Raw genomic sequence first — 14,201 nt, forward strand, 5'->3', positions numbered from 1 at the left:
AGCATCTGCAGTTCTCCTGGCAGTTTCTTTCCCCAAATAACATTAGTGACCCAGATGTTTTTTTTCTGACAATGTCAGGTTACTGCATCTGCAGCAATTTGCTCGTACACGGTGTTTAATCAACTGCCACATCCCTTCAAGGAATGCCTACCCTGAAGTAGTTTTGTTCTTTGTTCCAACAGGAATTCCGATTTTCTCTTTCACAGTGTTATCTTCATTGCTTTCGATTTCAGTGCTGGTGTTCACTGAACTATCAACATCCTTTCTTCCCCAACACTCCAATTCCCATCCCAACTCTGGAGTTTAGAAGAATGACAGGAAATCTAATTGAGGTATACAAGATAGTAAAGGGGATGGACAAAGTAGATTAGAAAGGATGTCCCCTCATGTGGGACAATCTAGAATGGGAGGGGCAGCAGATTTGAAACAGAGTTGAGGAAAAATTACTTCTCTCAAAAGGCTATGAATCTGTCAAATTCACTTACGCAGTGTGGTGGATGCTGGGATATCGAAAAAATTTAAGGAGACAGATTTTTATTTAGTAATGAGTTATTGTGAGCGGGCAGCAAAATGGAATTGAAGCCGGGATGAGATAAGCCATGACTGTATCAAATGGTGGAGCAGGCTCAAAGGGCTGAATTGCCTACTCCTGCTTCTATGTCTTCTGTTTTTATCTGTCCCCTCATGTGGATAGAAAAGATCCCATGACACTACTTCAAAGAAAAGCAAGGGAGTTATCCCTTGTGCACTGGCTAACATTTAACATCAATCATCATCACAAATACAGATGATCTGACCACTATAAACTACACTTTTTGTGAATTTACTATCTACAAATTGTTTATTAGTTCCTGCATTACAGAAGTTTCTACACTTAAATCACACTCAATTGTCGATGAAGCACTTTAGGGTGTGAAAAGTGACATAGAAATAAATAGAAAGAACATTTAAATACTTTCAATATTTCAAGAACAGGACAGCCCATATTAAAGTCAACTGAGCTTTATTATAGGCTTACATAGTAGATTGGAAAATGCTAGAATCGATTGTACAGGACATGATAAATAGACACTTGGATAACAATGATCTGATTGGGCCTTGTCAGCATGGATTTGCAAACCCACCCAGCTTCCAGAGGAAACAGGCACGCTTAATGATTGGGCAAGAACATTTCAGGTGCCATACAATATGGAAAAATATGAGGAACTTTAAGACAAACAGGTGCACAGAAAGTTTGTTACATGGCAAGAGGTTGAAAACTGTAAAAGCACAAAGGTGGTTCCATTAGTCACTCACTGAAGGCTAACATAACATAGCAAGATATTCGATCAGCTAATGGAATGCTAGACTTAATCACAAAAGGATTTGAATGCAGGAACACTAAAGCTTTGCTTCAATTGTACAGAAGTTTGTTTAGACTGTAGCTATAGTACTGTATACAGTTTTGGTCTCCTTACCTCAGGAAAGATATTATTTCTGTACAGGGAATGCAACTAAGGTTCACTAGACTTTCTGCTGGTATTGGACAGTGGAGGAGCTATCTATCAAAAGTCTAGGCAAACTAGGCTAGTATTCTTTAGAGCTTCAAAGAATGACAGGTCACCTAAATGAGACTTACAAAACACAAAGTGATAAAGTAGTTACAAGATGACAAGGTGTTTCTCCCATTGGCGAGTTTAAAAACCGGGGCATTTGACAATTAGAAAGGATGCCTTTTCAACCAAGATTAAGAGTTTTTTTAAAAAAATCCAGGATTGTGAACCTTCAGAATTATTTAACCCATTGACCCGTGGAACCCCAGACTGCAGAGACTGATAAGATTTCTGACTACCAAAGGCATAAAGGGTTATGGCAATAATGTGGGTAAAGGATTAAAGTTTGCAATTAAGCATGATCGTATTAAATGACAGAAAAGGCTCATAGGGCTGAATGGCCTACTTGTATTGTTATTTTGCTATTTCACCTGTTATGTCCCTTTGCCATTTAACCTTATACTTTAACTCCATCTTTTGATGCTAATCTTGAAATACAATGGGTTATAGGAGTTTGGAATTCTTTTTCAAAAGTGATAATTGATACTAGATCAATTTTAATTTGTCATATTTCTGTTTGTAAGTCATTAAGGGAAATGAAAATTGCAGATCAGCCGTGATCTCAGTGAATGGCAGAACAAGCTACAGGGACTAAATGGCCGAACTGTGCTTCCATGTGCTCCTCTTGCACCTCATAACTCCCTCAGTAATAATAATTTGTTTCAGTTACTGAAACAATCAGCTGGATAAAAGCAACCATTTGGTCAATCCTTTAAAGTGTGTAATATTTGAATAGGGTTGCACAATCCTTCTCTCACTTTAATATCAGAACAACTCTTTAGTATACAGAGCTGAATACAGTTTCTATCTTAATTAATTGAACAATTCACACCCAGAAATAATTTATTTCAATTTACTGGAGTGTTGTGCAAATACAAATCCCAGTGATAACGAGCAAATTCTCCAAAGTTAACTTGTTGGGAATAACTTTTAGGTATTGTAGAAAGATAATTAAGGCACAATGCAAGTAAAAACTTTTTCTTCGTCCAAATCAGTACTAAATGAAGACATTTCTCATTCACAGTTGAGCTGGTGTTGGGGAAAGAAAGGAGCCTAATCAGCTGACACACTGCCCTTTGCAAGATAGAGATGTACAAGCAGTGTGTTGGAGGTAAACTCCCTGATCACACTAACACAGCAGCTAATCTACAATGGTTTTTACTGCCAATTCTAACTCTCATACATATCTATCTCCTTACATCCAACTCTTCTGACAATCATTTATCTATCTCTTGCAGAATACCTTGCAACAAACCACATCTGGAAAGATAATTCTGTCACTCACTAAGGATGAGCCTTCTGAATTTTATGTTGCCTTGTCACCATGTAACACAATTCCGCTCTCTGACCCGTCAGCAACTAAGGCTAGTTTCAGAGGCATTGCACTTTCCTCTCCCTTGCTTATATTTAATGTTAGTTAACTGGCTTTTGGCAAAATGGAATGTCAACTGGATTACCACTTTCAAGAGTTGAGCAATCTTGGATTATCAATGCAGGCTTTCCAAAATGCAAGAAGCAAATATGACCTTTAACCAATTGTACATACAGCTTGTAGTGCATAGGAACAAAAACTCCTTCCAAGTCTCTCTCTATCCTGACCTGTAAACATCTGTCCATCCTTTCAATACCACCAGATTAAACTTCTTGAATTTCTTGCCTAATAGCACTGTGGATGTATATACACAAACTGAACTGGGAAGTTTGAAAAGGTGGCTCACTGTTACAAGGGCAATATACACTGAAGAAAGCAAAGAACAAATAATTAGAAAAACTACGTCGCAAACTCCAAATATGTGGTTCCATGTTCATCAGCTTCAACATATTGTTCTTCAAATTGATATGTTGCCTGAACCAACTTATACCAGGGTTCTACACTGGTGTAACATTCCTTTAATTGCTTTTCAATGTCCAATAACACTCGAGGTGTCCACACGAACATCTTCTCATTTTTAGCAAAATAACTGAAGTTAGCTTCGGACAATTTGGCAACATATACCCTAATGATGAATACAAACATTCTCAACTGGACCCTCTGAAGCATGACTTCAATCCAAAGCAGTCCAGATAAGACAAAACTTTCATTAGGAGGTACAGTTTTCCTTTAAAAGCCACAAAGCAGTAGTAAAGTAAAACATCTGTATATAGTTGAGTCACTAGTCTAAAAGAATGCCATGAATTGAAGAATTTTGGACCATAAAAATCTGTTAATACTAATCTAGGGGAATTTGTGACATGTGTTATTTTGCACATTAACAGCTGGTATCTAGATTGTTGGGTACTTTATACTAAATAAGTGCTTACCTATGCAGACTGGTTCCTAATTTCATGGCAATATTTTATTAGTTCGCTAACACTGCCAGCATAGTGACACTCTGGTAAGACTAACCATTGGCGTGGTCAACTCAAATAGTATGGTAACTTGAGTTTTGATGTTGCTCAGAGGTGAATTAATATCTTCTTTCATATTGTATCAAAAGGTGAGAGTTGTTAGAACAGTGCCTGGAAGTTAATAAATGTGTCCGGGAAACTCATTAACCTACAAAATCTCAGAGAAGCCAACTTTAGCAAAACAACACGTTAGCACCAAATCAACATGTCACAGGTTACTGTGACTTCTGGGATTCCAGTCAAATCATGCTCACTGAAGGGTGGAAACAGTCGACATGAAGGCGATACATACTGTAATATGGCTGCAGGCTCAACCCCTTATCTAAGGTAGGATAGCAAGATGTAGCCAGAAGCAACTGGTGTCAGTTGGCCCAGGCAAAGTTTAGGGATATAAAGAAAATCAACCAGTGCTTTCCCCATCTGACAGCACTGTTAAGAAACCTTTTTTGACAGAATGCACAACAGTAAGCAAGGGAATAAGATTAAACATTAGGCAAGGACAAACAATTTCAGCAGCGATGCTAACCTGTCTAAAATGCCATTGATTACTTCCTGGAGTTAGAGAGAAAGATTCAACACCCAATGAGGTATGAGGGTAGCAGTGTCACATCCAGAGTTAACATCTCAAAAAATAAGCAGTTTTCAAAGTTGTGAAGCTTCTAAGCAGGAAAGCACAGTCATATCCATCATAGCAATTCCCTGCTATATACCACACGCCAAAGATGCTTTAATAAAGACAGAGCAACACTGTCCAAACAGGATCTGCACAGCACGAAAGCTTTGCTAATTTATGTTTACTAGCCACAACAATAGAAAAGATCACATCAATGACTTTTAACTGCATATTATTTTGGCATTCTTGTCTGGCCATGAAAAGGTAATGCATATGGAATCCATGGACTGTTAATCCAACACATTAACAGTGTCAAGGATATAATCAGCATACATTTGGCTCTGCTTTCAAGCAATTGCAAGTCTAATATTTATTGGCTTGGATTTCCTATTTAAACACTAAGAGGTGATCAGGACTACTCCTATTCATCGTGACGCCAACACAGTAATACTTCATAAAAGCAAATTAGACATAATCCTTCAAGGGACAACTGACAAAACTCTAAAAAGGCTATGTTATGTCTTCAACACAAAGGAATGTAGCTCACACTAGTCACCTCCGAGGTTTTCCTGAAAAGTGTTTTTCCCAGACACACAAACTTTATAACCTGATGCATTGTGACATCAAAGACTGGAAGGTGTTTCATAACCAATTATAAGAGAACAGCATGCTGATGCAAATCAATACAAAAACTATAAGTATATAAAGTATTGCAGCTAAAACATTTTTGCTTTTGCTTTTCCTTCAGCAGAAATGCCTTGCAATGATTTTCTGTGTTAAAGGTACTATACAAATTCAACTTGTTGCTGCTCTATTCCCATTATGGTTTATTGTTTCTGTAACATTCATTCTATGCCCATTGTGAGAACACTAGCACTGTTTGAGGATATCAAGGCTATTAATATGTATTTTAGGCTGTAAATTGAACTAATGGCAGAAATACTCTTGCCTCAGTCTCAAGGCTGTGGGCTCAAGTACTACCATAGGCCTTGAGCTCTCAAACTTGTGTGCAAATTTCTGAACCATTGGAGGACAGTCTTTTGAATGGGATGTGAAACCAGGATTCCACTTGCTTGACTCAGAAATTTGTGGAAATAATAGACTGTTGTTATACTTATTCAAAGTGGAAGCACTTCTACTCTCGTCAAGATTAAACAGTCAAGATCAGCAGTAATAACAAATTAGTTATCTTATTTCCTTTGCCTTTGTTACCTGTAGATTTTACTATTCCAATGCATAGTCAATCCTCCACAAACTTGAAACCATTCAAAACTGTGTCATTAGTGATAGTAAATACAGTTCACCTTTCAGTCCTGTGTTCAGTGACCTACACTGGTTCCTGGTTGGAAACATCAGGAACCTTCCCTCCCTTATTTTCAATTCCAACATCTCTTATCCAGGACTCAAGTATAAACATCTAGATTGATAACCCAACGCAATACGAAGGTGTGCTGCACTGTCAGAATTGATGTCTTTTGGATGAAGCATTATATTTGGGCCCTTCCTGTACTCTCAGGCAGATGCAAATGATCCTACTGCATCGCGTTAAAGAGCATGGGAATTACCCCAGTACATGGCCAATATTTATCCCTCAATCAACATGACAAAAGTAATTGCTTGTAACAGCCTGCGGTGCACAATTTTGCTGCTTTTTTTTAAAACAATGATTACACTTCAAAAAGTACTTTATAAGTTGTAAAATACTTTGGAGCATCCTATCGTCATGAAAGATGCTACATAAATGCAAGTCTGTTTCTGTAACCCCAATACCTGCGCTCCTCCAATTCTTAACTCCGGAGCACCTCCAGGTTTTACAATTAACTACTGGCAGCTGAGCCTTCAGCTACGGAAACTAAATTCTGGAAGTCCCTCCTTAAAACTGTCCATCTCTCTCTCTCCTGCTTTAAGGTGGCACTTAAAACATACCCAGTCTGGTCTAGAATGTCAAGTAGCTGGGCACGCAAACTTTTATTGATAATGCTCCTGTGAAGGGCCTTGGAATGTTTCATTGTGTTAAAAAAAATCAAAAATATTGGCTGCTTTTGCTCACATAATCTGGCTGCCGTGTATGCCGATACGGCTGCAGTTGTACTTCTAAAACAATTTATTTGCTGCAAAAAATGCTTTGGACAACCTGAGGCACTAAGTAAATACAAGTAGATTATTTCCTCATGGTAAAGTAGAATCTGTGTCACAATGCCAGCATCCCAGATCAGCAGTATATGCAGGACAAGGCTCTGTTCCAACATATAGTATTATAATTCACTGAAGATTGGTAATCTAGAACCAAAAGAGTAGCTTGTTTCACATAAACAGGCTTTAGGACCAGGGGCCGATTTCAAAAGTGCTACAGAACTGCCAACAGAAAGGACAGTTAATGTCTGAATGAAGAAACAAGCTTCTGACAAAAACATTTCTGACAATGTCTCCACCCTAAACCATGACCTCTCTCTTTCAGATTCCAACTAACTGGTGTGTATTTCAGAATTTTCTGTTACGATTTCAGTAGGTCTACGTTCAACTTCACCTTTGTCTGAAATTAGCACACAAGATGATACCCAATTCAGAATTTTGGCAGTACCCAGAAAAGCCTTTTGCATAAAAATGGTGCATTGCTTGATGAACGTATCCCAGCTTCCGTTTAATTCTTCTCCTCACTGCACTGCTGCACGCAGAACTGATCCAAGTCTTGGGGAAGGACCATCCAAGCCCAGAAGCCAGCATCAGTTTACATTTCAGTCCTTAAGGTAATAGGAATATTCTTCGATGATTTCATTGCTCAATAAAGGAAAAGTACAATTTTGCAAATAGGTTAAAAAGTGTCACATGAGGACATATAATCCAGACAAGCCATTTGAGTAACAGCTTCTCCATTTTTCATCGATTTAACACCAAACGAATTGACAAAGAAAAATACTATTTGCTCAATTGTGCACATTATAGTAACAACATAACATGCATGCAGAAACAGAACACAGGCACGGAAAAATACCATCACACCATGCTCTCTGCAACAGTCCCTATCCCATGCCCTCATGTTTTCCCCAGAACACTTCACTCCCGTCAACCACCAACCTCACCTTAAATGGCCTCTGGTCACAAAACTCTGTTCCATCTCTTTGTAACTGTTAACACGTTCAGCTACCCCATCATCTCCTATTCTAATGTCAAAAGGGTCAAGTGAGCATGAGTCAAGTTATTACAGCATCTCAGAATGCAATAGAAACAAAAAGAGATAAACACTGTAACTGGAGTTTAATCCTCAGTGGCTAGGAATCCCTAGCCCAGAGGTATGGAGTATGAATCCTGAAGTGGCAGATCAGGAATTGAGGTGGATGCAGTTCAGGAGATCAATGATCTCAATGGGATGAGACCACAGATCCTTGGATTGGTGTTGGCAAAAAAAAGAAATTTGGAATGGGGGCAGAAGAAGAGAGTGAGTGGAAAGGGGGGGGGGGATTTGGGTGGGGATGTGGACAGTGGGTGTGGATAGGGGGATTTGGATGGGGGGTGTGGCCAGTGGGTGTGGATAGGGGGATTTGGGTGGGGTGTGGACAGTGGGTGTGGATAGGGGGATTTGGGTGGGGGGTGTGGACAGTGGGTGTGGATAGGGGGATTTGGGTGGGGGGTATGGACAGTGGGTGTGGATAGGGGGATTTGGGTGAGGGGTGTGGACAGTGGGTGTGGATAGGGGGATTTGGGTGAGGGGTGTGGATAGGGGGATTTGGGTGGGGGGTGTGGACAGTGGGTGTGGATAGGGGGATTTGGGTGGGGGGTGTGGACAGTGGGTGTGGATAGGGGGATTTGGGTGAGGGGTGTGGACAGTGGGTGTGGATAGGGTGATTTGGGTGGGGGTGAGTTGGGCCTCCTCACTTAACGGAGTTCGCCACCCCACCCCCCCCCACCTGTCCCCCAACTTGGGCCCGGCTCCAGATTGCTCTCCCCCTTTCTCCCTCACGGGCCTACACTAACCTGGCTCGGTCTCCACGCCGCTCCCGCTCACTCTCCTGGTCCAGGGGTTCACTCTGGGCGGCGGCGCCTCGATGAACTCCTTCCTGCGGCCGCCGCCGCCGGCCCTCGACTCCTCAGCGTTGTCGCCAGCCTGTCCCGGCGGTTCGGAGCCGGGCCCCGGCCCAAGCCCAGAGGCGACCCCAGGCTCTGCGGGCGGAGCGGGGCTCGGAGTGCCGGTCTCACCGGCACAGGCCGCTTTACTCCACGGGTTCACCTTGGGCGGCGGGGCTGCCATGAGGCGCTTGGCCTCAGGCCTGGTGCCGGCCCCAACCTGGGCGGATGCCTGCTCTGGCCCGGGGGCCTGGCTCAATGCCGGGACCTGGGCGTGAACCGAGTTCTGGGCCGGCTCCGAGCGCGGTTGCTCCGGGGCCTGGGCTCCGTGAGGCGGCGGCAGACTCTGCACCTGCGTGGCCATGGCGGCGGCTGGGCTCGCGCTCGGACTCCGTGTGGCAGCGGCCTGGGCGCGCACGTACACACCACGCCGGAAACACGATTGCCATGGTCACGCGCACGCACGGCGCCGGTCCCACGCTGAACCGGGGCGCGCACGCATGGCGAAGGAGCAACGCTGACAGCGGGGGCGCGCAACGAAGGGCGGGCCAATGGGAATGTCCCAATTCCTGATGCCACACCCCGGAAAACCCCCATCTCCCCGACACACACCCATCCCCCCTCCCCACACACACCCCAAAACCCCCCTCTCTCCCCACACACACCCCAAAACCCCCATCCCCCCACACACACCTAAAACCCCATCCCCCCACACACCCCAAAACCCCCCTCTCTCCCCACACACACCCCAAAACCCCCCCAAAACCCCCATCCCCCCACACACACCAAAACCCCCCCCTCCCCACACACACCCCAAAACCCCCATCCCCCCACACACCCAAAACCCCATCCCCCCACACACCACAAAACCCCCCTCTCCCCCCACACACCCCAAAACCCCCATCCCCCCACACACCCCAAAACCCCCCTCTCTCCCCACACACACACCCCAAAATCCCATCCCCCCCACACACACCCAAAACCCCATCCCCCCACACACCACAAAACCCCCCTCTCCCCCCACACACCCCAAAAACCCCCACCCACACACACCCACCCCCCCTCCCCCACACACACCCCAAAACCCCATCCCGCACACACACCCCCAAAACCCCATCCCGCACACACACCCCCAAAACCCCCATCCCCCCACACACCCCCAAAACCCCCATCTCCCCCACACACACTAAAACCCCATCTCCCCAAAACCCCACCCCCCACACACACCCCCAAAACCCCCATCTCCCCCACACACACTCAAAACTCCATCTCCCCAAAACCCCATCCCCCCCACACACACCCAAAACCCCATCCCCCCCACACACACACACCCAAAACACCCATCTCCCCCACACACACCCCAAAACCCCCCTCTCTCCCCACACACCCCAAAACCCCCCTCTCCCCACACACCCCAAAACCCCCCTCTCCCCACACACCCCAAAACCCCCCTCTCCCCACACACCCCAAAAACCCCCTCTCCCCACACACCCCAAAACCCCCCTCTCCCCACACACCCCAAAACCCCCCTCTCCCCACACACCCCAAAACGCCCCTCTCCCCACACACTCCCCAAAACCCCCTCTCTCCCCACACTCCCCAAAATCCCCCTCTCCCCACACACACCCCAAAACCCCCCCACCCACACACCACCAAAACCCCCATCTCCCCCACACACACCTCCCCCCCCCTCCCCACCACACACCTCCCCCCCCTCCCCACACCTCCCCAAACCCCACACCTCCCCACACCTCCCCAAAACCCCCATCCCCCCCACACACCCCCAAAACCCCCATCTCCCCAAAACCCCATCCCCCCCACACACCCCCAAAACCCCATCCCCCCCACACACCCCCAAAACCCCCATCTCCCCCACACACACTCAAAACCCCATCTCCCCAAAGCCCCACCCCCCCCACACACACCCAAAACCCCATCCCCCCACACACACACCCAAAACACCCATCTCCCCCACACACACTCCAAAATACCCATCCCTCCCCACACACACCCAAAACCCCATCCCCCCACACACACCCAAAACCCCATCCCCCCCACACACACCCAAAACCCCCATCCCTCCCCACACACACCCCAAAACCCCCATCTCCCCCACACACACCCATCCTCTCTCCCCACACACACCCCAAAACCCCCATCCCTCCCCACACACACCTATCCCCTTCCCCACACCCCCAAAACCCCATCCCCCCACACACTCCAAAACCCTCCTCCCCACGCTCCCCAAAACCCCCTCTCTCCCCACACACCCCAAAACCCCCATCTCCCCCCCACACACACCCAAAACCCCATCCCCACACACACCCAAAACACCCATCTCCCCCCCCACACACCCCAAAATACCCATCCCTCCCCACACACACCCAAAACCCCATCCCCCCCACACACACCCAAAACCCCCATCCCTCCCCACACACACCCCAAAACCCCCATCTCCCCCAACACACACCCATCCTCTTTCCCCACACACACCCCAAAACCCCTATCCCTCCCCACACACACCTATCCCCCCTCCCCACACACACCTATCCCCCCTCCCCACACCCCCAAAACCCCATCCCCCCACACACTCCAAAACCCTCCTCCCCACGCACCCCAAAACCCTATCCCCCCAAAACCCCCCCTCTCTCCCCACACACCCCAAAACCCCCCTCTCTCCCCACACACTCCCCAAAACCCCCTCTCTCCCCACACACACTCCAAAACCCCCCCACCCACACACCACCAAAACCCCCATCTCCTCCACACACCCATCCCCCCTCCCCACCCCCACCCCCCAATACCCCCATCTCCCCCACACACACACCCCAAAACCCCCATCTTCCCCACACACAGCCATCTCCCCACCCCACACCGGCACAAAAACCCCCATCTCTCCCACACACACCCCCGAAAACCCACGCAGACACGGATGTTATGAAACTTGAAAGGGTTCAGAAAAGATTTACAAGGATGTCGCCAGGGTTGGAGGATTTGAGCTACAGGGAGAGGCTGAACAGACTGGGGCTGTTTTCCCTGGAGCGTCGGAGGCTGAGGGGTGACCTTATAGAGGTTTACAAAATTATGAGGGGCATGGATAGGGTAAATAGGCAAAGTCTTTTCCTTGGGGTCAGGGAGTCCAGAACTAGATTAGATTAGATTACTTACAGTGTGGAAACAGGCCCTTCGGCCCAACAAGTCCACACCGACCCGCCGAAGCGCAACCCACCCATACCCCTACATTTACCCCTTTTACCTAACACTACGGGCAATTTAGCATGGCCAATTCACCTGACCTGCACACCTTTGGACTGTGGGAGGAAACCGGAGCACCCAGAGGAAACCCACGCAGACATGTGGAGAACGTGCAAACTCCACACAGTCAGTCGCCTGAGGTGGGAATTGAACCCGGGTCTCTGGCGTCGTGAGGCAGTTGTGCTAACCACTGTGCCACTGTGCCGCCCTAAACTAGAGGGCATAGGTTCAGGGTAAGAGGGTAAAGATATAAAAGAGACCTAAGGGGCAACTTTTTCAAGTGGTACGTGCAACATTTAAAAGGCATTTGGAGGGTATATGAACAGGAAGAGTTTGGAGGGATATGGGCCGGGTGCTGGCAGGTGGGACTAGATTGGTTGGGATATCTGGTCGGCATGGACAGGTTGGACCAAAGTGTCTATTTCTATGCTGTACATCTCTATGACTCTATGTATGCAATGAGCTGTCAGAGGAAGTGGTGGTGGCTGGTACAAATACAACATTTAACAGGCATCTGGATGGGAAAATGAATAGGAAGGGTTTAGAGGGATATAGGCCAAGTGCTGACAAATGGAACTAGATTAGGTTAGAATATCTGGATGAGTTGGACTGAAGAGTCTGTTTCCGTGCTGGACATCTCTATGACTCTATACCTTCCCAGATCCTGTAAATTCCCCTCCCTCATGTTCATGCCAGATACTTTCCCGCTCCCAATCTCTCAGCCTTCTCCCTCCTTCTCCCTTCCCACAAAACCATCACACATATCCCTTCAACACTCACAATAATCAATTCCTCACTCCCTGTTTCCCATTCATCTCTCTTATATTCTGTTCTTCTTCTCACCTTCCTCCTCTCCACGCTGCCTTCCCTCCAAACCAGCCTTGCCCTTCCCCACTGTCCCTCCTCTGATCCTCTTTGGTATTTGGATGAGAGCAACAGTCCATCCCAGGCTATAGTTTCCTAATCCCCTGTTAAATGGCTGCAGTTTGCAGAGGTCAGCACATTACAGAAAGGAATTCAGCCTCATACAGCAATGTTCAGTGCTAATAATGATAGCCATCTAGCAAAGAACTTTGTCTATACCAATTATTTTCAGCTCCCGCAGCTCTCTCAATGCAACATCCTCAACTAAATAATATGGTAATGAGCTTGACTGCATCGCAATATAATCGATTTGTAACTTTTTAAAGCAATATGTCAGCATTGAGGATGGCTTGCTTCCACTCTAGTTCAATCAGTTCTGAGATAGCTAAAAACTCCCATGTTTGATCTGCAGATGCAATCACATGAAAAAGCAGGTGATGCTTCAAGGGCAGACAGATTATGTAATTGGAGGTTTGTGCACTCTCTTCAATGCCTCAACTTGCTCCTGATGATCTGGGGTTTGATATCTTGTGAGATCATGCACTTTGGGAGAAATAATCAAAGTGGAAAATGACTATCTCAAGGCAGAGATTGTAAAGAAGCATAGCACAGAAGGATTTGGGTGTTCTTGTGCATGAAAACGTTAGCATGGAAGTGCTTTAAGTAAATGAGAAGGCACATAGAATTTTGGCTGTTATTGCTGGGGGGGAAGTCAAATTTAAAAATAGTGAAGTCTTGTTACAACTGTATAGGTGATAGTGAGGCCACACTCTGATATTCTGTGTACAGTTTGTTCCCTATCTTTAAGTAGTACTATATTGGTATTGGAGACCATTAAAAAGTCAACCCCTTGAATCTCTTTTGAAGGATAGTTAAGCAGGTTATACCCTTATTCTTCAGCGTTTAGAAAAGTAAGGGATGATCCTATTGAAGTACACAAGATTCTGAGGAAGCTTGACAGCATGCATGTTGAGAAAACGTTTTCATGAGTGGAGAAATCTTGAACACAGGGACATAGTTACAGAACTAAGAGACACCCATTTAAAACTGAATGTGAGTTCAAGTACAACAGTTTTAACACCACCCATTCCATTCCCCTTTCCACATCCCCACCCCACTCTCCGAATAAAATATTGAGGAGTTGGGAGTGAAAAGGTTTGTGTGAACCCACTCTGATAGTTGCAAAAATAGAGAAAGGCAGTGAAGTATTCTGTTGTTAGACAACAATTGACTCAAATTATTTGATATCAGTATACATTTTATTGGTCAGTTCATGAGGTTTTCCAGTTATTAGATAAAGCTTGGTCGTACTTCAGAATGTCCTTTCCAAGTCATCAACCATTTGTGATTTTCCAAACTTTGACCTAAAGTGTTGTCAGATCTACAAATTAGCTTTGAAAGTGTCAGGAATGCCTTCTCTCAGAAAG

General features: G+C 46.0%; 1 protein-coding gene across 1 annotated transcript in view; it reads right to left on the bottom strand.

Moving 5' to 3' along the window:
* Positions 1-9,047, bottom strand: part of larp1 (La ribonucleoprotein 1, translational regulator) — a 136,332-nt gene extending 127,285 nt beyond the window's left edge. The window contains exon 1 of the mRNA XM_087995151.1: positions 8,566-9,047. Coding sequence (XP_087851277.1) covers positions 8,566-9,019 — 454 coding nt within the window. The 5' untranslated portion in view covers positions 9,020-9,047. The remainder of the gene's footprint in view (positions 1-8,565) is intronic.
* Positions 9,048-14,201: the final 5,154 nt, after the last annotated feature.

Source organism: Chiloscyllium plagiosum, unplaced genomic scaffold (assembly GCF_037043375.1).
Source record: "Chiloscyllium plagiosum isolate Xiang-an unplaced genomic scaffold, Cpla_swu_hap1 HiC_scaffold_16, whole genome shotgun sequence".
Classification (NCBI taxonomy): domain Eukaryota; kingdom Metazoa; phylum Chordata; class Chondrichthyes; order Orectolobiformes; family Hemiscylliidae; genus Chiloscyllium; species Chiloscyllium plagiosum.